Raw genomic sequence first — 25,737 nt, 5'->3', positions numbered from 1 at the left:
CACTGAAATATTTAGAGGTAAAGGGGAATATGATATATGATATCTGCAACTTAATTTCAAATGGTTCAGGAAAAAAACATATACACAAATATATTTAAAAATAAGTTTCAAAATGTATATGGGCATCAGAGAAAAGATAAAAGAAAAGCAAGTGTAGTACTAATATTTGGGGAATATGGTGGGCATAAAACCATTATTTGTATTATTCTTTGGACTTTTCTGTAAGTCTAAAATTAGGTCCAAATTAAGTCTAAAAAAACTAGCAGCCTTTGATATAGATCTTCCCTTCAAAGATGTTTTGTTTGGTCTGTATAGTATATAGAAAATTTAAAGATTATACCAACACTTATAAATTAGGAGATTTTATCTACAAATATGAAGTTTTAATTTTATTTTTGGTATTACTGGGGATTGAATCCAGGTCCTCACACACATGCTAGGCAAGAGCTCTGCCACTGAGCTACATGTCCAGTCACCTAATTATTTTTTTAAAATAGTTTTTTAGACAGGGGGTCTCACCCAGGCCAGCCTGAACACCTGGGCTCAAGTGATCTTCCTGCTTCAGCCTCCGCAGTAGCTGGAACTACAGGCATGCACCTCCCAGCCCAGCTGAGATTTTACTTTTTAACATTTTTTTTTTTTAAATCAATTTGTCCCCAGGCGTGGTGGTACGCCGCTATAATTCCAGCAGCTTGGGAGGCTGAGGCAGGAGAGTCACCCAAGTCCAAAGTCAGCCTCAGCAACTTAGCAAGGCCCCAAGCCACTCAGCAAGACCCTGACTCTAAATAAAATATTTTTAAATGGGGCTGGGGATATGACTCAGTGGTTAAGCACGCCTGGGTTCAAACCCTAGCACCAAAACAAAACAAAAAACAACTATCTGTCTTTTTACCATGCCCCTGTATTATTTTCAATTTTAAGTACTAGTTAATAATCTCACCAATATCACTCCCACCAAAATAAATTAAAAAAAAAAAAAAAAAAACTAGCTAACAGAAACTTTGTATCACTTTAAAAAAATCATCTTTAGTTCTCCTAGCAGGGGACAAGAAAGCTAACCACCTTGCAACTTTTCACACAAAGGCCTCAAATTGCCATGTTAAACTACATGCCCAGTTACTAGTTTTTTCCTCCGCATTACAAACAGCAAGCTTACAAGGCTCTATCCGCTCTCTTCTGCCCATTTTCCTCCACTTACAAATTCTTCTACCTTTTAATCGGTAACTGTATTTCACACATAAGAATTTACTTCTCCATTCTAGGCACTAAAGCATCCTACAAAACAAATGCCAAATCCTATCTGCTTTAGCAAGGCACCTCTGGTTTTATAATCCCTTTACCAGAATATAAAATCATTAAGCAAAATACATGAATGTTTTTAAAAAGAAATATAAAGCAAAATTCTAATAAGCTCATCCACACTTCTTATGAATAAATGCTCCCTTGTGGTCTTCAAACTCATCTGATGTTTTTCTCAGAGGTCTGCAAACTTTCCCTTCCTTACTATCTTTCTCCTTTTATCTCTCCTTTCCCTTCTTTCCTTTCTTCCTTTTCTTTTATTTTTGGTACTGGAGGTACTGGGGATTGAATCAAGGGGTGCTCTACCTCTGAGCTACATCCCCAGATCTTTTTATTTTTTGAGACAGGGCTTGCTAAGTTGCCAAGCCTGGCCTTGAACTTGCCATCCTCTTGCCTCAGTCCCCTGAGTAGCTGGGATTACAGAAGTGCGCTACATACTTTTTCTTAAAGGGTCACACAGCAAATATTTTTATGCTTTGTGGGCCAAGAGGCAAATTTGAGGATATCATGTAGGGACTTATATAACCATTTAAAATGTAACCATGTAAAACTATAAAACCATTCTTAGCTCCCACATGATTGGCTGGATTGGGGTTATACTTTGCCAATGCCTGGTTTATTGCTAAATTCCCTCCCTTTCTTGCATCATTTGAAAAAATGATGTAATTCCTTTTTCTTTAAAAAGTCAGAAGTTGTTTCTTTCTCACCTGTTGAATCATCATGACTCATTAGTTTTTCTACCATGACAAAAATTATATCTACCCAGTAGTTGATGCAGAATGTCTGATTTATATATTTATTATCTGTACAGATGTCTCTGTCCTCATCTTTATATTTGACTCCCTCTTATCGAATTACAAAATGGTTGAGACCTATTATGTTTAACACAGTTTGTATACTCTCAGCAGAGCATGAGCATCAAATGGACATATGACACACATCAATAATGATCAAACATAAGCCAAAACAACCATTGCAAATATAAAAGTCATCAAGAGACAGAGGATAAAAGTGGACAGGAATACATACAAAAATTCTTGTTTTTGAATGATGCTAATTTGTAATTTGTAAAATCTTTTCATTTATATATGAGATTATACTGGTTTTCTTAAAGGAAAAAAGGGAAAATAGAATTAAGAATAGAAAAATGCAAAATAAAGGTAACAAACATTTTTTACTTTTATACTACCAAGAAATATCAATGAGGCAATCTGACAAATAGGAATAGACCATACTACTGATTTTCTCATCATGTTAAATTTAAAAGAGAGAGAGAGAACTCCTCAAGTTAAAGAGTGTATGGAAATGAATAGCATTGGGTGAAAAAAAAATGACATATCTCATTAAAACAAAAGGAACAAAGAACTTTAAAACAGACCATAATTATCAAGGCTGCTTAGCACAGTAATTTCATGGCTTCAAAATACACAATGATAAGCATATAAACCAATGCCCAGGAAAACTAGGGTGACTTTCCCTTTACAATGTGATATTAAAGTGCTGCCTGTGGATAATCTGTAAAATAAAAGGTATTTGAAGTTTAATTTTTATTTTACAAAAATTGACACCATTAAAACCAACATGATTATTCTCCATTCATCCAATAACTGAGCTAACAATATAAAAATATGTAAAAAATATTATAGATTCATAATTACCAGATATGCTAATACTCATACGACTAGTATAAATTTGATGATTAAAAAAATAAGTTTGTTTCCTTAAAAACACTTGATTCATTTACCATTTAATATCAGATATTTGCTATCCTGAAGTACCAAAATAATCACAAATAAAAATGGCAATGTCTACACTTTAGGTTTCTTGTTAGGTGGATCCTGAAGACTAAACTTTGGAATTTCACCAGAAGGAGCATATGGAATTCTCTTTGAAGATACCTTCTTACCAATTGTTTCAATCTGAAGAGAAAAAAGATTTTAAAAAGAGAACTATTAATAGTTATAATACATAAATGTGAGAGCTCTATAATGTAGTATCATAAGGAAGAAAACCAAGATTATTACTCTTATTGCAAGCAGAAAAAAAAGTTTCTCAAGTTGTCTGACTTGTTGTGAGAAATCTTTGGATTCTTCTTTATTTTTGTCTCTAGAATCACCTCCACTCCACTTTTCGTACTCATGTCTAGACACTCTCACTCTGACATTCCCCACGAGACCCCTTCCAACATCAGAGAATCACATGCCTCTGTGCTTCTTAGTAGCACGTATGAAAGCAATGAACAGACAGATTCCAGTTAGTTTATGCTCTCTCTCATGCTCCACTCATTTCCATTTTCCGCACATGAAAATAACTTGCAGAAGTTATAATAGCCCAGGCCGGCTATATCATAAGGATGCAGGCTTCAGTCCTGAAAGGTCCTAGCTGGAATCCTCACTACACTTGTTATCTTGCTAAACTTTCTAGGTCTTTTGTCCTCACTTACAATACTACCACTTACCTCAAAAGGTTGTGGCAAGAATTAAAGTGCTAAGCATACAAGTTAGTTTTTAATAAGTGAGAATCAATTATTATTTTGCATATTACATTTTTATACATTCTACTCACTCAAAGTAATTAGTTTTATCTTTAAAAAAGACTACTTCTTTAATAATCATAAATTTATCTCCCCTCCACAGCAAAGTATAAATATACTACTCCATCTTTGTATTTCTTTTCAATTAAAAATTAATATTTAATTGTGACTCATACTACAAAGAAAGGATTTCTGCTTTATACATTTGTTTTCTTGTTTTCTTTGGTATGGGAGATTGAACCCAGTGGTTTCTTGCCACTGAGTCATATCCCCAGCTCTTTTTATTTTTTTATTTTGAGATAGGGTCTTGCTAAGTTGCTGAGGCTGGCCTTGAATTTATGATCTTCCCACCTCAGCCTCCCAAGTTGCTGGGATTACAGGTGTGCGCCATTGGCTTCTTTTTTATATTAATCTATTTTCTTATTCAGTAATTTATACATTCCCTTTATTTAGTAATTCCATTGCTAATTGTTTTTTTACTAGGGGAAGTTTTTCACTAGGGGAAATTAACTTTCAGAAGAATTCAAAATCATTTTAATTATGTTATCCTTCTACGTGTCTTTCCCCTAAATGAGAAAAACAAGAATGAGGGGAAATGTGTCTGTCTTAGAAATAACCTTTTATAAAGAACATTCCTGAGTTTAAGTCACAACTGGGAAAAATAGTCATGTTGTTACTCACTAAGGAGGGGTAGGATAGAGAAGTCCCCAAGGTCCTTGATGGGAGAGTTAACAGATAATGACACCATCTGACACTTGCTTCAATTAAATGTCTCATGCATGAGAAATGGCACTGAATTCTAAGAAGGACCTTCAACAAGTGGATAAAAGGTTAAGATCTGGTGGGGTTTTTTGTTTGTTTGTTTGGTACCAGGGATTGAACCCAGAGGTACTTAACCACTGAGCCACATCCCCAGCCCCTTTTTGTATTTTATTTAGAGACAGGGTCTCACTGAGTTGCTGAGCTGGCTTTGAACTTGCAGTCCTCCTGCCTCAGCCTCTGGAGCCGCTGGCATTACAGGCAAGCCCCTCCACGACCAGCAGATTTGGTGTTTTTGAAAATCATACAAAGTCTCATTGGTGCTTTTCCAGGACAGTTGGTGCTGACGAGAAACACACAGCTGGCTATCAAACACTGCCCCTCTCTGCTCTGCTTGAGCACTATGTGGACAGCAATCCTGTACCCTCCCTAACTAACCCCACCTCCCCAGCCTCCCAAGCCCATGTGCACGCTGCCCTGAGGAAGTGGAAAGTAGCTCCTTCTTATTAGTACTTTAGGGATCCCTGGTAGAATTCAAACAGATGGAATATATGAATGCACTGTTCTGGGCAGAAGCTTCTGTCAGCTTTCCAGTGGTTCCACAACAGGCAAACTTTGAGAAGAAGGCTGGTCCCACTGAAGCTTTTGTACTCTTCATTCAGACCTCTTGCAGCACTGGGCAGTGCTGAGCATCCAAAGGTACGGGATAATCACCTGCTGATCAGCCAAGGACCCTTTCCTTCTCTGGGCACCTGGTACTACAGATGGTAGCTATTCCCACATGGGGATGACAGTGTTACTCCCAAGGCAAAGCACTTCCTCATTCTCGACCACAGTCACACCCCAGCCCTTCCCAGATCCTCACTGGGTAAGAGAAAATAAGGGGATGAGGGTCAGCTGGGAGCAATAATAAACAACAATAATACCACATAACTATATTGTGTTTTGCAGTTTTCAAAACACATTCATGTATTTTCTTACTTGATCTTTATGCTATAAGGCAAGTCAGGGCACATTCTTTCTCTGTATGATAGGTAACTGATGCCATCCTACTGTGTAAGGAAGACTAACACTAAATGAACTTTATATCACAAACTTAGGGAGTGGAGTAGTTACAAAAGTCCCATAGAGACTTCCCAGAGAACTGACATATTGACCAGAGTTATTTTATTGCTACATAAGAAAATATGAGACCAGGGTGGGGCTGTACACCTATAATCCCAGCAACTTGGAAGGCTCAGGGAGGAGGATCCCAATTTCAAGGCCAAACTCAGCAACTTAGCAAGACCCTGTCTCAAAATAAAAAATAAAAAGGGACTGGAGTTGGGCTCAGTGTAGAGCACCTGCTTAGCATACATGAGGCACTGGATTCGATTCTCAGCACCACATATAAATGAATAAATGAATAAAATAAAAGTACACCAACATCTAAAATAATATTTTAAAAATAATAAAATAAAAAATAAAAAGGAACGGGGATATAACTCAGTGGTAGAGTGCTTGATTAGCATGTGCAAGGCCTTGGGTCTGATCCCTAGTACTAGGAAAAAAAAAAAAAAAAAGAAAAGAAAGAAAGAAAACATAAAAATTATAAAACCCACATAATGGGTTTAAAAAGAAAATAACCACCAGGTGCAGTAGCAGATACCTATAATCTCAGCGACTCAGGAGACTGAGGCAAGAGGATTGCAAGTTCAAGGCCAGCCTCAGCAACTTAGCAAAACCTTATCTTAAAATAAAAAACAAAAAGGGCTGGGAATATAGCTCAGTGGTAAAAGGCCCTGGATTCAATCCCCACTACTTTCCCCCTCTCTTCCCCCACCTCCCAAAAAAAGAAAGAAAAAACAAACAAACAAATGAAGAGTCCCAAATCACAATTACCTGGAAGCCAATGGTTTGTAGTTCATTGTGCAGCCCATCCAGGACACGTCGTCCATCAAAGATAAAGGCAGGCTTCAGCATTTTTTTATGAATGCGTTCATAATCCAATTCCTATAAAGAGGTATGGAAGGAACAATCAGCACACATGCACGAATACATACTCAACCCACTGATACCAGAACACCTCTAGAATTCTCCTCAATATTACTTCTGTCACCTCACCTTAAACATGTCCCACTCAGTGCAAATAACAACAGCATGGGCACCATCACATGCTTCATATGGATCCTTGGAAATGGTCACAAGTCGAGACACTATAACAACAGCAACAACAAAAAACCAGGAACAAGAATTATGTGAAACTGTATTTTAACACTAGAATGTAGGAGATTAATGCCTGACAGAAGTGGAACAGTCTGGTTGAAGTGAAGGGGGTGATGGTGGGGCCCTAGAGCACCCCCTAACCTTGCTCTGGAAGCATCTCCTTAGAACATCTAGGGCTTTGTGGAATATACTGGAAAAATTATTAGACTAACCCACAAATGAGGACATAATATCTGTTTAATTCTAGAGAAATAAGACCTGAATACAGGGCATACCAATGATATAAATGGTAAAAACGGACAAAGGATTCTAGAGAACAAACAAGTTTTGAGCTCTACACTCAAAATGATTCATGAGACTCAAAGCCTTACCTTGGTCATCCTCTGAAACACCTGGGTGAGAAAGATCCACAACTATTTGTTCCCTGGGTACTTTTGGATCATATATATGGAGGTGTGCACCTTCATCCATCAGATATTTACTAATATATATACTGGAGGATTCTCTGAATGAAACAAACATCGGCATTGCTTTAAAAGACTTTATATTCTAATACCAAGGAATTTAAACTACAAGAAAGATCCGCTTTCTTTGAACTGGCTGAGTGGTAAGGATATGTTTATTTATTTATTATTTTTTGCGGTGCTGGGGATTGAACCCAGGGCCTTGTGCTTGCAAGGCAAGCACTCTACCAACTGAGATATATCCCCAGCCCACAGGATATGTTTATTTTTAATTATTTTTTTTAATTTGTACTTTTTATTTATTCATGACTATTTTTATTCTTTAAACTGTGTGTGCACATGTATTTCACAAGCAAATCCACCAAGCAAAAGATCACTATTAAGATGAGAAGTTAAAACACTCTCAAAGGGTTTGAATTGTGTGCACAGGGGTTGCCAGTGCCTCACGCACACTAGGCAAGTGCTGTACTCCTGAGCTACATCCCCAGCCCTGAAATGTTTTAAAGAACTCATACCTTGTATCACCAGTGTCCTTTTTGAATGCAAACCCCAAAATTGCTATCTTCTTATCAGTCACTGTATTAAACAGACTATCTATGATCCGAGAAGCAAACCTCCTCCTCTGGTAGTCATTCATGTCTATGACCTGAAATTAATATATAAGTATGCAATATTAGTTAAAAAAAAAAAAAGTACAGCCTGTGACATACATTACTAGAATTACAGTGAGTCCTACTATATGAACATAAGGCTCATGTACTTACAAAAGACAAAGATTAACCACACACTTTGATGTCTATAGATTTAAAATTTTTTAAAAAACTGCTAGGCACAGTGGCACATGCCTGTACTCCCAGAGGCTCAGGAAGCTGAGGATTGTGAGTTCAAGACCAGCTTCAGCAAAAGCAAGGACATAAGCAACTGAGTGAGACCCCATCTCTAAATAAAATACAAATAGGGCTGGGGATGTGGCTCAGTGGTCAAGTGCCCCTGAGTTCAATCCCTGGTACCCAAAATAAATAAATAAATAAAAATAAAAATAAAAATAAATTTAAAAACTACCCAACCCCTTCCTTAAAGCCTTATTGAACGTTTTCATTTTCACTTGGCTTGATCTGACATGCATCAGGCTGGGATGGATACAAAGATGGGATACATAGCTAATTTTAACTCTGAGGACATCTGAGACCCAATTATAAAGAAAACCTGAATAAGATACACATAAAATAATATTCTCCTCAGCCACTTTCTCCAAACCCTGTGGAAATAGACTTTAAGCAATCAAATCTGAAAGTAGTTCCTCATGTGTTTATGTCTCACCATTCACCAGAATTCAGTTTGAGAGGAAAATGGTCAGGGAATAGTCAACGTGCAGAGTAATTGCTACATCTCGACAAACTAGGACACCATGAATACTTCGCAAGGTTTTTAACTAAATGTTATAAGACTAAGAGTAAATGATCTCCTAGTCTATTAAAATTTAGATTGGTGACAAGGCTCATAAGGAAAGAGACTTTTTTTAAGTTTCTAGGGGCCATATCAAACCTTGAGAACTTGGGAACTGAGTCCAAAGTGTTGAAAAAGCGAGATTTGATCTGCATTTTGCTGAATTGAGTGAAATGACCCAGAGTGTATGTTTTCCCTAAAAAGCAAGCATTTCCTTAGATTCCTTCCCATATCTTTTGCTGAAAAATTATAAACTCTGGGGAAAAATATTTGGGAAAGTCTTGTACAGTGGCCAGTACTTTGGACAAATTATTTAACATCTCTGTGTCAATTCTCTCATCTAAAAAGTGGGATGGTGTTAGTGATGAGGATTAAATGAGATACTGTATGCAAAGTGCCCTAAAGAGTACTCAGAACAGGGTAAGCAGGAGTGGGGTTTCTAACATTAGCTCTGTGAATGTGAAAGGGTAAAAACAAGTATCCGCTGATGCAAGCCACTCGAAAGCATCACAATATGGGTTCCTCATGTAATTTGTATTTATGCCTTTCAAGGTAGAGAAGAATTATCAAGAACTAGATAATACTAGTTCTTGATTTTCTCTGGGAGCATATTCAGTTATGAAATTAGAAAAAATATTGGTTTATCAGGAATTTCCATCACAGTTGATTACCAAAAAAAGACTAAGAACACAAACATTCAATAGATAAACCTAAAATAAATATATTGATTGAGTTCTTAGGATAACTTCCATCAAAAACATTTCACAAAGGGTGACATGTGTAATTAGAATCTAAAAAGATTGGGGCTGGGGTTGTGGCTCAGTGGAAGAGCCTGGCATGTGTGAGGCACTGGGTTCGGTTCTCAGTTCCACATATAAATAAATAAATAAAGATCCACTGACAACTAAAAAAATATTTTTTTTAAAAACAAAGAAGCTAAAGATTATTAATACCTGCTGCCAATAACGAGCTACTTCTGGCAAATTCAGAGCCTCACAGAGATAAACCAAATTTAGAACATCCTTTTGGAAGCAGCTCCCACCAAAACCTGAGGGCAGAAAAAATTGACAATATTTTCATGTAAGAACCAGTAACTGAATCATGTGACAAATTTTATACTACAGCAGAGGGCCCATACTAAGATTTTTAATAATAAAACCAAAGTTAGGGGATGGGGTTGTAGCTCAGTGGCACAGCACTTGCCTAGCACATGTGAGGAACTGGGTTTGATCCTCAGCACCACATAAAAATAAATAAATAAAATAAAGGTATTGTGTCCAGCTACAACTAAAAAAAATTTTTTTTTTAATTCTGATGTGAGAAAATTAGTGAGTTTATAAATTGTGTAAAATTATTAATTAATTTCCAAATAATTTTCTAATGAAAGTTTCATTATGGGTACATTTGACCTTTTGTTTCATTTTATTTTTACCTTCTTTCTCCCTTTTTTTTTTTCCTTCATTCATTGGGTATGTCTGCCCTACATCTCTAACTCTTCAGTAGGGTTAGCAAACTCACAGGAAGGGAACAGATGGTAGATGGGCCATACAGTCTATTGCAACTATTGAACTCTGTCACTGTAGTTCAAAAGCAGCCACAGACAATACATAATCAAAAACATTATGTGGGCTGGAGTTGTAGCTCAGTGGTAGAGCGCTTGCCTTAGCACATGTGAGGCACTGGGTTCGATTCTCTGTACCACATAAAAATAAATAAATAAATAAATAAAATAAAATAAAGGTATTATGTCAATCTACAACTAAAAATACATGTTTAAAAAAATAGCTATACTAAAAAAAATTAAAAAAAAAAAAAAAAAAGCTTATGTGTTCCCATAAAATTTATTTATTTACAAAAAAAAAACTATGGGGTAGATTTGGCTAGAGAGTCACAGTTTGCTTACCCTTGATCTAGTGCAATTCAGGAGGCAGTGAAGGATGGTATGGGCTTTGGAGTAAGAAACACCTGGCCACTTATTAGTTGTATGATTTTGAGCAAGTTTTAAAAATTTGCCTGAGCCTGAATCATCTCTAAAAAGGAAATAACAGCACATTCCTAACAGGTTATAAATATTAAATGAGATATAAAAAGTGCTGGTATAGAACCTGGCACATAAAATGCTTTCAGTAAATTGTAGATATTTTAATTAAATCATAGCTACAAGAAAACATCAAAAAGAAAGATATAGGGGGCTGGGGTTGTAGCTCAGACAGCGCTTGTGAGGCCCTAGGTTTGATCCTCAGCACCATATAAAAATAAACAAATAAAATAAAGGTATTGTGTCCATCTACAACTAAAAAATATTTTAAAAAAGAAAGATATAGAGCTGGAGCCCAGTGGCAGAGTGCTTGCCTGGCACATGAGGCACTGGATTTGATCTTCAGCACCATATAAAGATAAATAAAATAAAGGTCCATCAACAACCAAAAAAAAAAAAAAAAAAAAAAATATATATATATATATACACACACATATAATATATATCTATAAATATGTATGTATATATATTAAAAAAATAAAAGATAAAAAGGACAGGAAAACCAGTATAGGAAATGACATATAGCTCTGAAATACTAGAATTTCTGCCTTTGGCCCAATCTGAAAAATATTCTATTGAATGTTAAACCAAACTTACTAACTTATATTCAAAAATATAGTCAGTTCTCATTATTTGTATAGTTATACTCCACAAAGTCACTACAAACACTGAAGCAATGCTCCTAAATAAAATACAGGGTTTCCACTCAAGTTTTTATCACTGATCAGTACAGCACTTGGTTTCACATGTGCTTCTGTTTAAATACTTCTCACGTAATATATATGACTGGCTCACTAAAACTGAGCTCAAGGCCAATAGTTCTATAATCCACACATATTTTCTCCGTAAGGCACATCACAATCTTCTTGTACTTAGAACCACTAGATAGCTCTTGGGCACTCTACTTGGGGGCCGTTTTAAATGATGAAGTCACCAACAAAAAGCACAAGTATGTGAAAAACAGCACAAAAAGGACACGTGTTTACAGGGTAAGAGCTGGAATACAAAGGCAGAGCATTGCCTTGGTCAACCTCGCAGACTCAGATGCCACACAAATTCTTCACTGTTCTGCTTGTCAGAGAATTATTACCACATTAGTATTGATTTTGGGGTTACCAAAAAATTTTAGGGAGTAGGCAAATTCACAAATACAGAATCCATGGAAAAGGAGGACTGACTATATTTTACCTGGACACATTTCCCAAAATGTATTAGTAAGAAAAACAATGTTTTGTTTTCTACTTGCTTAAATAAGTTGTTACTTAATATTTCTTATGTGGCCTTCCAAACTATTAATTTCTTCCTCCAAAACACTGAACTATGTTTATCCTATAATCACTCATTATTAAACAATATAGGCAATTATTGCTTCACTTAGGAAGTTCAGGGTAGGCTGAAGGACACATGTATAATAGAATCTTTGTTTCTTTTCTTGAAGGATATTAAGTTGAAAAAAAAACTTCTGTAAAGTTAAAAGTCTTAGCTAAATGAACCCATGTTGGGTAAAGAAAAATGTTAATTTACCAACACTGGCTTTTAGAAACTTATTTCCAATTCGCTGGTCCATTCCAATGGCTGTTGCTACCTCTTCCACATCAGCTCCTGTTGCTTCACACAGAGCACTTATGGAGTTAATGCTGCTGATTCTCTGAGCAAGAAAAGCATTTGCTGCCTTTAAAAAAAGAAAGGAAAAGTATGGTGAGTGGAAATAGCAATTTTATACATCAGTACCATACTTCATTGAGTTTATGCAAATTGCTGAGGAGATACAAAAGCTACTGATGGGCTCAATTAAAGGAGATAATGGATGGTCTGGTAAGGGAACATGTTTTAAATTAGTAATGATGATAATTAAGAAAAAAGGGTAAAAGGAGGGAAAGAACAACAAAAAATACATTTTTATTTCAATGTAGCTTCCATGTTATCTTACATCTGATTAAAATTTTAGAATATTCAAGAATGTTTTATACTCTGATATTTGATCTCCTTAGGAAATTTATTTCATAATTTGAATGGACAAGAACATTATCTTCAAAAGTATAACTTTTTATTAACATTAAGAAAGTATTGGGCTGGGGCTATAGCTCAGTTGGTAGAGTGCTTGCCTTGTATGCACAAGACCTTGGGTTTAATCTCCAGCACCACCAAAAAAAAAAAAAAAAAAAAAAAAAAAAGGAAAGTATTGGGGGCTGGGATTGTGGCTCAATGGTAGAGTTCCTGCCTAGCACATGTGAGGCACTGGGTTTGATCCTCAGTACCACATAAAAAAATAAAGTTATGTCCATGTACAACTGAAAAAAAAAAAAAAGAGAGAGAGAAAGTATCTGTGTAGCTTATCAGGTTTAAGAGAAACAAACACTTGGCTTTAAATTTAGTGGAAGGTAAGGAGGGTATGGTGGCATGTACTTGTAGTCCCAGCTACCTGGGAGGCTGAGACAGGAGAATGCAACATAGTGGAATTGTCTAAAAACAATAATATTAAATGGGGAGTTGAAAGCCATGCACTAACCAGTTTCGAAAGCTCTGAAGACCAAGTATTGGTGGTGAGAATCTTTTCTCTGGGAACCCAGTGCTCATACACAGCACACAGCGCCTGCACAGCTCTCTGGCCCTCTGGAGTCTCATCCCCTCCGATTAGTACTCTATCTGGGTTCTTTAGGTCCTTGATTGCGGTTCCTTCTGCCAAGAACTCAGGGTTGGACAGTACCTAGAATCCCAAAGCAAAGCAAAGGTTTAAGTTAGAATTAATTATGGGCAATTCGAAGCCATCGATATTTACATAAGAAGAATCAGACTCTAATGCTTCACTTTTTTATACCTGTAAATTCAGGTTGGGTTTTGTGTTCGCATCAAAGATGCGACGAATACTTTCTGCTGCTCGCACTGGGACTGTGCTTTTCTCAGTCACAATTTTGTACCCATTTGAGTTTTGCACAATGCGTCTAGCACAAGCTTCAATATACTTCAGATCTGCTGCCCGGCCTTTCCCCATTCCATAGGTTTTTGTTGGAGTGTTCACCTGATGAAAGAATATGGGACAAAGAAGAGTGATTTCAGGATATTTCCCAGACTATCAATTCATAGTCAAGTGGGAAGGTCATTACCATCAGAAGTCATGATTGAACCCTCCCTTACTTCCATGCATTTTATAAGTATAATTATCAGAAGAAACAACTTGAAAAATCTGGAGAACTCATTCAATAAATTTTTATTGAGAAGCTACTACATATGTGCCAGATACTAGGGTACACAGGTTCCAAACTAAGCCTTGAAGATACCAATGGATGATGTAGTTTTCATTCTAAAGAAATTCAAGGTCTGAAAGGCAATATGTTTCCTCTTCTTTTTTTTTTTTTTTTATTGTATGCAATATAATGTCATAGTCTCTAAAAATAAACTTTAAACTCCTTTTTTTAATCTGTTTTTATAGCCCTATATCAACAGTTTTTTTTTTTTTTAATGTTTGCAGAGTAAGGTATTGTGGTATATTACATGTCTGTAATCCCAGCAACTATGGAGGCTGAGCAGGAGGACTGCAAGTTCAAGTTTACCCTGGGTAACTTAGGGAGACCTGGTCTCAAAACCAAGAAACAAAGGACAAGGGATACAGCTCAGTAGTAAAACACCCCTGCTTCAATCCCTAGTACAGAGCAGGGCAGGGTGGGGGTTGCGGGGGAGCTTACAGTATCATTCATGAATGATTCCTTAGCTCATTAAAGCCAGATGTTAGCTTTAGAACAAAGGATAGTTCTAAAGATCTTCAGGGGCTGGGGAGATAGTTCAGTTGGTAAAGTGCTTGCCTTACAAGCACAGGGCCCTGGGTTCGATCCCCAGCACCGCAAAAAAATAAATAAATAAATAAAGATCATCAGGAAAAATGGGTACTATGTGCACAGTGACTTTCAAATGGAAAGAAAAATAAATCATAGTCCAGAATCTAGGCATTTAGTCTTGGCTTAGCAATAACATACCACCTTGGGGATGTGTGGCTGCTTCTGCCTCAGTGACCTCATTGGTAAATAAGTACTCTATAAAAACTAACCCATGAGTGTTATAATGCTCTGAAAAAAAAAAAAAAATGTGTTTTGAAAAGTCTAAAACAATGAGAAGAATAATTTTTAAACTTTTTTGTTTTTAGTTGTAGATAGACACAATACCTTTATTTTATTTACTTATGTGGTGCTGAGGATGGAACCCAGTGTCTCATGCATGCGAGGCAGGCGCTCTACCACTGAGCCACAGCCCTAGCCCAAGGATAATTTTTTAACCTATAGTAAATAGTATCAAACCTCTTCTTTTGATAAGCTTATGATTATGACCTAGTAGGAGGCTAAATAAAGGAACCCAGCAAAATAAATCAAAACTTGAAGATTGAGTTGAGGTGTAAAAAGCAGGAGGAGTCATTTTCAAGTATGGAACAATTTAGGACACCTCTTAGACACAGAAGGCAGGGAGCAGAGAAAGGCAAAGACAGCTGATGGGGGAAGGTGAGACAGGCTGGAGATGGGAAATGATCCAGCAGCTTTCCCTGGTAAAGTAGCTCTGAGATAACAGTTGAAAATTGATTCCTATGAACCAAGTACAGTGGAGCATGCCTATAATCACAGCTACTTGGGAAGCTGAGGCAGGAAAATCACAAACAGCGTAGGCAACTTAACAAGACCCTGTCTCAAAATAAAATAAAAAGGGCACTTTAACACTGAGCTATAGGCCATTCCCAGCCCTTTTTTATTTTTTGTTTTGAGACAGGGTCTCTCTAAGTTGTGAGGGCCTCACTCAGTTACTCAGGCTGGTCTCGAACTTGTGATCCTCCTGTCTCAGCCTCCTGAGTTGCTGGGATAACAGGTATGTGCCACTGTGCCCTACTTATTATCCTTTTTTACATAAATCTGATATTTTCCATGATTAAAAGCATACAGCAAGCAAACAAAAATGATCCAGAGAATAAGGGAAATAGAATGTAGACCATGAGTTATATAGTACTAAATTCACCTATCAGGATACCAAATAACAGATAAGAAAGATTCAGGGCAACTCAATCTGTTTGGCTACTTGTGCCAGAACCACCCTAAGATAGGACTCTATCATCTGAGAACAGATTATGTTTAGATGTCCTTTTTACAGTAAATTCCCCTATTCCCATTCCAACTATCGTCATCTGAAAGTTGGACTAAGGTAATTTTTTGATTTCCTCCTAAAATCTAGTTTTATAACTCTAACTTTCTGCAGGGTTAAATAAAGGATGTGTGCATGAATCATAGAAGCTACATCAGTTTTTCTGAAATGATTAAGAAGGCCAAAAACATGTCATGTATAATTAATTAGAATAAATAAAATTTTAAAATTTAAAAAAAAAAGAAAAGAAAAAGGCCAAAAAACAGGGCTGGGTGGTTGGAATTCAGTGGTAAGGCATGTGCCTAGCATGCATGAGGCCTTGGGTTTAATCCACAGCACCCGAAAAAAATAAAAAAAAAAAGGGAAGGCCAAAAACGGACATATTATTTTATCACTGGCTTCATTACCACTTTTCTTCTAGAGTTCACATATTCTCACAGTACTGCTTTTGTCTTACCAGTGAGAAAATAACCCCCATTCAACAATGTACAACCATTAACAATACTCATTCTCAGTTCAACCACATCTACCTCTCAACTCCATGTGCTTCTTCACTTTATCTCATGGAACACTGTCAAATCCCATATCCCCGACTTTCCCTTTATTCCCTTAGGTATAAAAAAACCACAGCTCACCTACCAATTGGTGATCGCTACACCATCGCATACAGAATATCTGAGTAGATGGTAACAAGGACAGCAAGAAATAAGTTAAATTGGTTCAAATACTAGATAACTAGAATTTAATCCCAAGTGTTCATTCCATTTTTTTTTTTCACTATAAGGTATAACAGTTACACTACATTTCAAGTTGAAATTATCAGTGGACTAGTCTGATGATATAACTAGCATATGCCAAAAAATTAACTTAAAATGACTTTTGGAATGCAATTTATTTAGACAGGAGATGGCCGTAAGTTTGCAAACTGATTCTCTTTACTTCAGCTCTGCCAGTCAATGGAATTAAGAATTGATGACATATGTACTAACATCACATGTGCTTATATGTTACCAGCATTTCCTAGTTCAAGATCTCAGATTAGAACTTTCTCTGAATTTATTTGTTCAATGATTTGAAATGATCTACATGATAATTTCAAAGTTTGGTGAACTGGCAAAGTGACAATCGAAATTCAAGCAGACATCTCTATTAAGCAATGTTGTAGCTTAATAGCAATGTAAAGTCCAGTGGAACTTTTACATAGACAATATATTAAAATTCACATAGTAAAGGAAAATACTTACAGATATGAATACCAGATCAGCTTCTTTGATGGCATCATCGATGTTTGTAGAAAAAAATAGATTTTTTCCTCGACAGGATTCTACCACTTCTTTTAGTCCTGGCTAGAAAAGGAGTTATACATACAGTTAACCAGTCATATGAGATGACTTAATGGTATTGAATTATATTTGTTAAAGGGGAAGGTTATAATGTAATTTAAAGGTCTAGATTGACTTTCAAATAACATCTTTAGCTGGGCATGGTGGTGCACGCCTGTAATCCCAGCACGTGGAGGCAGAGGCAGGAGGATCATGAGTGCAAAGCCAACCTCAGCAACAGTGAGGTGGTAAGCAACTCAGTGAGACCCTGTCTCTAAATAAAGTACAAAATAGGGCTAGGGGTGTGGCTCAGTGGTTGAGTGACCCTGAGTTCAATCCCCAGTACCCTCCTCCTCCAAAATAAAAAAATAACATCTTTATAGAAAAGCCAAGGATCATAAACAAAATGCCATTATATTATATGTTATCACTAAGTAAAGCAAAATTGAACTTGCACAATCAGAGTAGCAGCTCTAAAATGCTTTGTCATTGTTTACTGTGTGCCTATTTCATAAGTTAACTATTAACTCTTGAACTTGATTTTCAGAAAATTCAAGGCCTTTGTGATTTCAAGTTAAAGTGATTTTGCACTGTCATCACAAATGAAGCATTTTACTCCCAATAACTCAGGCAAACTGGTTGTGAAATTCAATATTTACTCTGTACATACATAGACATATTTTTGTATATAAAATAGCTATTATAAAAAAACACATTGAATTTTTTAAAATACTTTTTCCCACCCAATTTAACTAGAGATATATTTATGATAAGAATACTGAAGCTGGGCACAGGGACATGCGCCAGTAGTCCAGCTACTCAAGAGGATGAGGTGGGAGGATCACTTGAGTCCATGAGTTTGAGGACAGCCAGGGAAACACAGCAAAACCCCATGTCAAACAAACAAAACAATAAAAAAGACTACTGAGGGGTACAATGCCACTTGACAAGTATTCTTGCAACAAAAAAAAAAAAAAAAAGGCTAAATCTAATCAGACCTGTCTTGTAGATCCAGCTATCAATTTACATGAAATAAAGGATACAGAAAAATAAATCATAAAACCCCAAGGGTAGCTGGGCATGAGTGGTACACGCGTGTAATCGCAGCCACTCAGGAGGCTGAGGCAAGAGGATCTCAAGTTCAGTCAGTCTCAGCAATTTAGTGAGGCCCTGAGCAACTTAGGGTCTCTAAATAAAATATAAAAGGGCTGTGGATGTGGCTCAGTGGTTAAGTGCCTTTGGGTACAATCCTGGGAACAAAACAAAACAAAACAAACCCAAGCGGACTCAGGACTCAAACAGCAAAATCAGAACGAAAAATTCTATAGGATAAACAAACCAGCTTATTCAACCAATTAATCAGAGAAAAAAAAAAAAAAAAGAGAGAGAGGGAAGGGAGGGGACATTAAGATATCATGGGGCCAGGGAGATAGCTCAGTTGGTAGAGTGCTTGCCTTGCAAGCACAAGGCCCTGGGTTCAATCCCCAGCACAGAAAAAAAAAAAAAAAAAAAAGATACCATGGACTTAAAAGACACTTCGGTATCAATCTATTGTAACATGTAGATCTTACTTGGATCTTGATTCAAATTAACTATACGGAAAGAATATGTATAAGATTTCTTTGATTACCAATAGAACAATACGGAAAATAAATAAATGAAAGCATTCTTTGTGTTTTTGGTGCTGGGGATTGAACCCAGGGCCTTGAGCATGCTAAGCTCCATTCTCTACCAATGAGTTATACCCTCAGCCCCAAGAATTCTTTTTCTTTTTCTTTTTTCTTTTTTTTTTTTATGGTACTGGGAATTGAATCCAGGGCTTTATACATCACACAGTAGACAGTACTCTAACACTGAGGTACATCCCCAGTCCTTTTTATTCTTTTTTTTTTTTTGTGATATAGGATCTTGCTAAGTTGCCAAGGCTGGACTTGAACTTACAGTCCTATCTTAGTCTCCCACGTAGCTGGGAATTCAGGCATGTGCCACCATACTCAGCTTCTACCTCTTAACAGATTATGTAAATATCATAATTAGTATTCTTTCTAGGAAAAAATTCAAATCATCTTACAGGGTAAAATTATCTTTCATTTTACTTCTAAAAAATACAAAGCAAACTGTTCATTTTTTTTTGACATTAGTTATTAAATGTTTTTTGCTTTTATTTTCGTGGTGCTGGGGATAGAACCCTTGGCATGCCAAGGGAGCTACACCCCCAATCCTAAACTATATATTTTTTTTTTAATGAAGAAAGTTAACAAAAAGGCAGTGACTATTCGGCCAATATAGTAACACATAAGAAAGTGTTTTAATTGCTAAATATTAACATAAGATGCTGTTAGTTCACACAGTGGTTGTACCAATTTACATTCTCACCAGCAATGTACAAAATTCCAATTATTCTATATCCTTGTCAACATTTGGTATTATCAGTAATGTTATTTATCGATCTATTTATTTATTTATTTATTTGTACTGGAGATTGAACCCAGGGGTACTTTACCACTAAGCTATATCCCTAGTCCTTTTACTTTTTATTGTGACAGGGTCTCACTAAGTTGCTGAGGCTGTTCTCAAACTTGTGATCCTCCTGCCTCAGCCTCCCAAGTTGTTGGGATTACAGGTATGTACTAGTACCAGTTTAGTAATGTTAATTTTAACTATTCTGATTAGTGTACTTTATTTTTGAAGACTACACTACCTGCATAATTAATTATTGAATATTTGAACATAGTATGATTTACAAGATTTCAGGTGACTTGTGGCCCTTTTATGGATATCAGAATTACAAAATTCTTTACCAAGTTGTCTTTCTTAGAAAAAAAAAAATTAAAAACTTAAAAAAAAAAGCCCAAAACCAAATACAGTAGTAAGATGCTTTTAACAGGGAGAAATCTATAACATGAAGTTAAAGAACTATTATGGCAGGTCATCTGGTAGGAGAAAGGACAAAGTACAAACGGGTAGAGGTCAGAGGGTAAAACCACACACACACACACAAACACACATACACATACACACACACACACACACACACTAAGGGCTTCTAACTTCTAAATCTAATTCAAATATGAGTGAACTTGGGATGTTCAGTGGCTACTGCTCTATGTGTGCTTTTTCATGGACTCATGAACAAAACTGGTTGAGACTTCTCTTCTAAAAAAGAACTTATGATCCTCCTGTCTCTTAGTTTTGAAACAAGGTCTTGCTAAGTTGTTGAGGCTGACCTCAAATTTGTGATCCTCCTGCCTCATCCTCCCTGCTCACTGGGATTATGGACTATGGCTAAATAGGGTCTCAAAAAACTAAAAACTATGACTAATAGAGTCTAAAAAGTAACCAACTTTTTGTGGGGGAAAAAAAAGGACTATATTTGTGTTAAATACAAAATGCTACCATCAAACTTTCAAATACTCTCCTGTTGGGATTCAAAAGTATATCATGAACTCACTTTTTCAGTAAAATAATAAAGGAAACTGGATAGCTCATTTAAATAGAAGCATATTTTCCAAACTATAAATTCTCTAAATTCACAGAAATTTTGAAATTTGAGGTAAACAAATTCATGGTAATGAACTCTATGAAAGACTATTTTATCCATCTACTTTTTATCTGATGTTAAGTAAAATAATGTAAAAATATATTGGACTTATATTAAGATTATAAACAACTAAAGTTTTATGTATTTTGGTAGGATTTTAATTTCATTACAGTATGGTAACCATATTAACAGACAAAAGTAGAACATAGAGAAAACAATTACCTATAATCTCACTGCAATTAATACCAACATTACTAATATTCTGATATACTTCTTCCTTTTTGATAATTTTTTCTAAGTATACTTAACATACTTGTCATTTTAATGTGCATGACTTCTATTATTATTATTAATTTATTTTAAATAAATTATTAATTTATTAAATTATTTATTATTTTTAATAAATTACTAATTTATTTTTGCAGTGCTAATGCTGGAATCCAGGACCTTGGCACATGCTAAGTACATGCTCTACCACTGAGCTGCATCCCCAAACCAACTTCCATGACAGTTTGTATCCAGATTTTTTTCATTTAATTTCTTATCTCATTGTAGCCATAGATTTTTATGTTAATAGTACATATAAAACACTGGACAAAGAGGAAGAAAATGAAGAGAGCCAGGTGAGCGGTGCTGCAGCCTGTAATCCCAGCAGCTCAAGAGGCTGAGGCAGCCTCAGCCAGCCTCAGCAACTTAGTGAGGCCTTAGGCAACTTAGCAAGACACTGTCTCAAAATAAAAAATTAAAAAGGGCTGGAGATGTAACTGAGTGGTTAAGTGCCCCTGGATTCAATTCCCAGCACCAAAAAATAAAAAAAGAAAACAATCAGATGTTTAATACATTTACCTCATAAATAGGAAGAGTAGGAGAATTCCATGCGTTGATTCTTGATTCATTGACATCAACAACTGTTACCCTGATTTCGGGGCACATGTGAGCAATGACACTACATGTGGGTCCTCCAACATAGCCAGCACCGATGCAGCAGATCTTCTTAATTTCAAACATGACTGTACTACAAAGGAAACAGTAAGAATGTTCGTGTTGAAACAAAATTTCAAGAAATCACATTGCACATTCGTTGCACTTTATAAAATTTGTCAAAAATGATAGATATTTGGAAAGATTTCCTAAATTCACTCATAAGAATTATGAAAACTGATTTTAAAAAATAACATTCCAGCTGGATGACCTAGCCTGTTCTCAGCCGTACTTGCATGAAACAGATGGAAAAAATTATAGTAACTTATATTACGAGAGAAGAGCCACGATTACGACCTAATATTTAGAAAATCTGAAGCAGCCAGGCATGGTGGTACACATTCATAATCCCAGTAAGTACAGAGGATGAGGCAGAAGGATCATAAATTTGAGGTCAGCCTCAACAACTTAGCAAAACCCTGTTTCAAAAAAAAAAAAAAAAAAAAAAAAAAAGTCATTAAGTAAAATAAGGCCTCATTTAGGTCTCAAATAAACCAGGATAACTTTGCTGAGGGAAAGGTCCAGGGGTAAATTTACACACCAGTACAATTCTTCCTTAAACTCTGGCGTACAGAGGTGAATCATACAGCAGGTTTGACTAACATGAGATGTTAAGATTAGCTCCACAGCCCAGAAGTGGGCTGTGGTTTAAATGCCTTGAAAAAAAATCATGTGTTGGAAACCAAATCTCCAGTACAACTGTGTTAGGAGGTGGAGCCCACTGGGAGGTGTTAGTTCGTGGGGCTCCAACCTTATGTATGGATCAGTGCCTACTATAAAAGGGCTAAGTCTTTGAGTTTGATCTCTCTTGCTCTCTTTGCCTTTCTGCCAGGGAATGACACTGCAAAAAGGCCTTTACCTTTAGCCTTCAGCCCCTCCATCACGGACTTGCCAACCTCCAGCACCTTGACCCAGGAAATTGCCGTCCACTATAAATTACCCACCTCAGATAGTGTTATAGCACAGAAAGAGAGAGAGAGAGGGAGACTGCAAGCTGGATGTGGTGGCACATTTCCGTAATCCCAGCAGCGCAGGAGGATCGTGAGTTCAAAGCCAGCCTCAGCAACTTAGAGAGGCCCTAACCAATTCAGTGAGACCCTGTCTCTAAATAAAATAAAGAAAGGGCTGGGGTGTGGCTCAGTGAAAAAAAAAGAGAGAGAGAGAGAGAGAGATAGACAGACAGACTATGATACTCCCACATACTTAGTTTGGCATCTTAGATTATTTTTAGGTATACTGGGCAAAGACCCTTAAACTCTTTCCACTCCACAGAAGCAATGAGAAGATTAAAGAAAAGTAATTTCTGTGTTACCAAATCTGTAACACAGAATTTGATATGTTTTCAAAAGTCATTAGATGAACTGATTCACAGTGAATCAAAATTACAAAGAACTGGCCAGGCATCATGGCCCATGCGTAATCCTAGTATCACAGGAAGCTAAGGCAGGAGGATGGCAAATTCAAGTCTACCCTGGCAACACAGTGAGACTCTGCCTCAAAATAAAAAATAAAAAGGGCTGGGGATGTAGCTCAATGGTAGAGCCACCCTGGTTCCATCCCCAGTATTGCAAAAATAAAAACAGGCAGAATTTAGAGTCATATAATTTTATTAAAGGAAGAAACACTGTTAGTGATATACATAAAAAATTAAAATTTTGTTTTGAATAAGTAGTATGTTCACATGGTTCAAAAATTAAATGTTATAACCAGATGTACACCGGGAAGCCTCAATTTACTTTACTCTCCTCTACTTTGCTTCCTCAGCAGTTCCTTTGTTTCATGTATATCCTTTCAGTGTTGTTACCTGAAACCACAACTAATACACACACACTTCCATGTTCTAATAAGCTCTTCTTTTTAAATTGGAGAAATAGAATACCACATGCTCCATCAACACCTGGCTTTTTTCACTTAATGTATTCTGATGGCATCTCCCTTTCTTCCTGCCCCAGTTTACAAGTGTACTCACAGGAGATATTTAAACCATGTTCTAAATCTGAGATTCTCTCCTTAACAACCTGAATGAATGAGTTAATAGTTCTCTATTATCACTTGCAAAACCTACTATTCCTATTAAACATTTAGGATTCTAAGATTCACCTTGGCAAAAATACCAAGCCTACCAAAATTTACTTGTGGCATCCATCCCTCTTTGCTGGCTTTGCCCATCTTCTACTTTTCAGTTCTACCCTTTACCATTTTTTCAGGCCTCATGGACAAAGAAATCTGCATGGGCAAAAAGACTATATTGGAAGGACTAGGTGACTAAAGCTCAGAGGAATGTTCTGAAAATCTCCCACTGGTTGGTGGCACTGATGAACCATGAGCAGGCTTACCAAAGCTGTCTCCAGCAATCACTGCTGCTGTCCCCACCTGTACAATAGGAAGGCTTGGCACCTAGCTTCAGAAAAATTGCTCAAACTTGCTCTAGTCTATTCTCTTCTTCCTCACAAAAAGTTAATATTCTCAGTTTAAAGGCATAGCAGAGAATTTGGCTAAGGAGAGATCTAGGTCCTGATATTCAAGTATTTAACAATTGATTTGGAGAATAACTCAATCAGAAACATTCATTAAATACCCCACCATGTAATGGACACCACTGTTCTATGAACTGTGAATACAATAATGAACAGGACCGACCAGCTCCTGCTCTTGGCTCAGTTGTATTCTGGTAGGGAAACACACAAAATAATGGCAGTTGTGAAAGTTCCACATAAAGAAAATACACAGGTTAAAAAAGGAGACACTGGGGAAAAGGGCTCCTTTAGATAAGGTAGTTAGAGAGGGACTCTCTGAAAGGCTGGCTTTTAAAACTGGTTAAAAGACTAAAAGGAGTTGGTCACAACTAAGTAAATGGTTAAATTATACAAAGAATATAATTAATTAAATGGCAAAATGAGTATTAAAGTCCAAAGGAAAATAAAATTTCAAACAAGAAAAGGAAAGAAAGTTTCAAGGTAGATGCAGAGTCTGAGCTTGGTCTAAAGCTTGGTAGGATCTAGAAGGAAAAAGAAAGCAATGAAGAACATTCCAGATGAGGGGAAGGGTATAAAGACACAGAAATAAATCCAGAGAAATGAGAAGTTCTGCTCAGTTGGACAAAAAATGGGGAAGGTATTAAAGAATAGTAATTGGAAATACTTGTCTCCCAGAGTGGAAATGAATTTTAAGTGGGTCTTCAATGTCCCTTTCAGAAAAGTCAGACCATAACAATCCATAAGCCTATAATTTAAAAACAATGTAACATAGCAGAATGTAACCATAATAATCAAAGAGGTTAATGTAGCAAAAATCTACTCTACTGAAAGAGGATGGGGGAATGTTAAATAAAACAATTATAAACCTGAAGTCTGGAAAAGGGGAGTGAAGAACAAGAACGACACACTATTTGATATTTATTTTAATACAGTCAAAAGAATAGTCACATGGAATCTGGAGGTTAGATTTTTTTTTTTTTGGTTTCAGAGAAGTGGAGACAGAAACAGGCTTTTCCACGCTTCTCAAAGATTCTTTGCACTGATTCCTTTTTTTTTTTTTTTTTTTTTTTTTGGTATTGGGAATTGAACCCAGCGTCACTTTACCACCACTGAGTCAACATTTTTATTTTGAAACAGGGTCTCACTAAGTTCTTATGGTCTCGCTAAGTTGTTGAAGCTGGTTTTGAACTTGGATGCTCCTGCCTCAGTCTCCCAAACTGCTGGATCATAGGTGCATACCACTGCACCTGGCTGCTCTGATTCCATTCTGCTTTATGAATTCAGAATCCCAGAAACCAGGCTACTAGAAAGGAATAACATATATCTGAGACACAAGTACAGTTGACCCTCTGTACCCGATGGGTCAGCATTCACAGATTCAATCAAGTGCAGATTGAAAATATTTGAAAAAATATTTATTATTCCCAAACAATAAAGTATAACAACTACTTACATTGTATTAAGTATTACAAGTAATCTAGAGATGATTACTAGGAGGATTACACAGGTTATACACAAATATCACACCATTTTATCTAAGTGATTTGAATGTCCTCA

General features: G+C 36.4%; 1 protein-coding gene across 1 annotated transcript in view; it reads right to left on the bottom strand.

Annotated features, from left to right (window-relative positions):
- Positions 1-2,454: 2,454 nt before the first annotated feature.
- The window catches only part of Ugdh (UDP-glucose 6-dehydrogenase), a 27,547-nt gene continuing 4,264 nt past the window's right edge, over positions 2,455-25,737 (bottom strand). The window contains exons 2-12 of the mRNA XM_047567271.1: positions 21,569-21,737; positions 17,104-17,205; positions 13,563-13,763; positions 13,254-13,451; positions 12,269-12,416; positions 9,660-9,754; positions 7,776-7,906; positions 7,168-7,301; positions 6,695-6,786; positions 6,473-6,583; positions 2,455-3,218 (exon numbers count right to left, since the gene is read on the bottom strand). Coding sequence (XP_047423227.1) covers positions 3,108-3,218; positions 6,473-6,583; positions 6,695-6,786; positions 7,168-7,301; positions 7,776-7,906; positions 9,660-9,754; positions 12,269-12,416; positions 13,254-13,451; positions 13,563-13,763; positions 17,104-17,205; positions 21,569-21,730 — 1,485 coding nt within the window. The 5' untranslated portion in view covers positions 21,731-21,737 and the 3' untranslated portion in view covers positions 2,455-3,107. The remainder of the gene's footprint in view (positions 3,219-6,472; positions 6,584-6,694; positions 6,787-7,167; positions 7,302-7,775; positions 7,907-9,659; positions 9,755-12,268; positions 12,417-13,253; positions 13,452-13,562; positions 13,764-17,103; positions 17,206-21,568; positions 21,738-25,737) is intronic.

This window comes from Sciurus carolinensis, chromosome 10 (genome assembly GCF_902686445.1).
Source record: "Sciurus carolinensis chromosome 10, mSciCar1.2, whole genome shotgun sequence".
Lineage (NCBI taxonomy): Eukaryota > Metazoa > Chordata > Mammalia > Rodentia > Sciuridae > Sciurus > Sciurus carolinensis.
The sequence above is the reverse complement of the archived record's forward strand: the minus strand, read 5'-3'. Positions and strand labels throughout refer to the sequence as shown.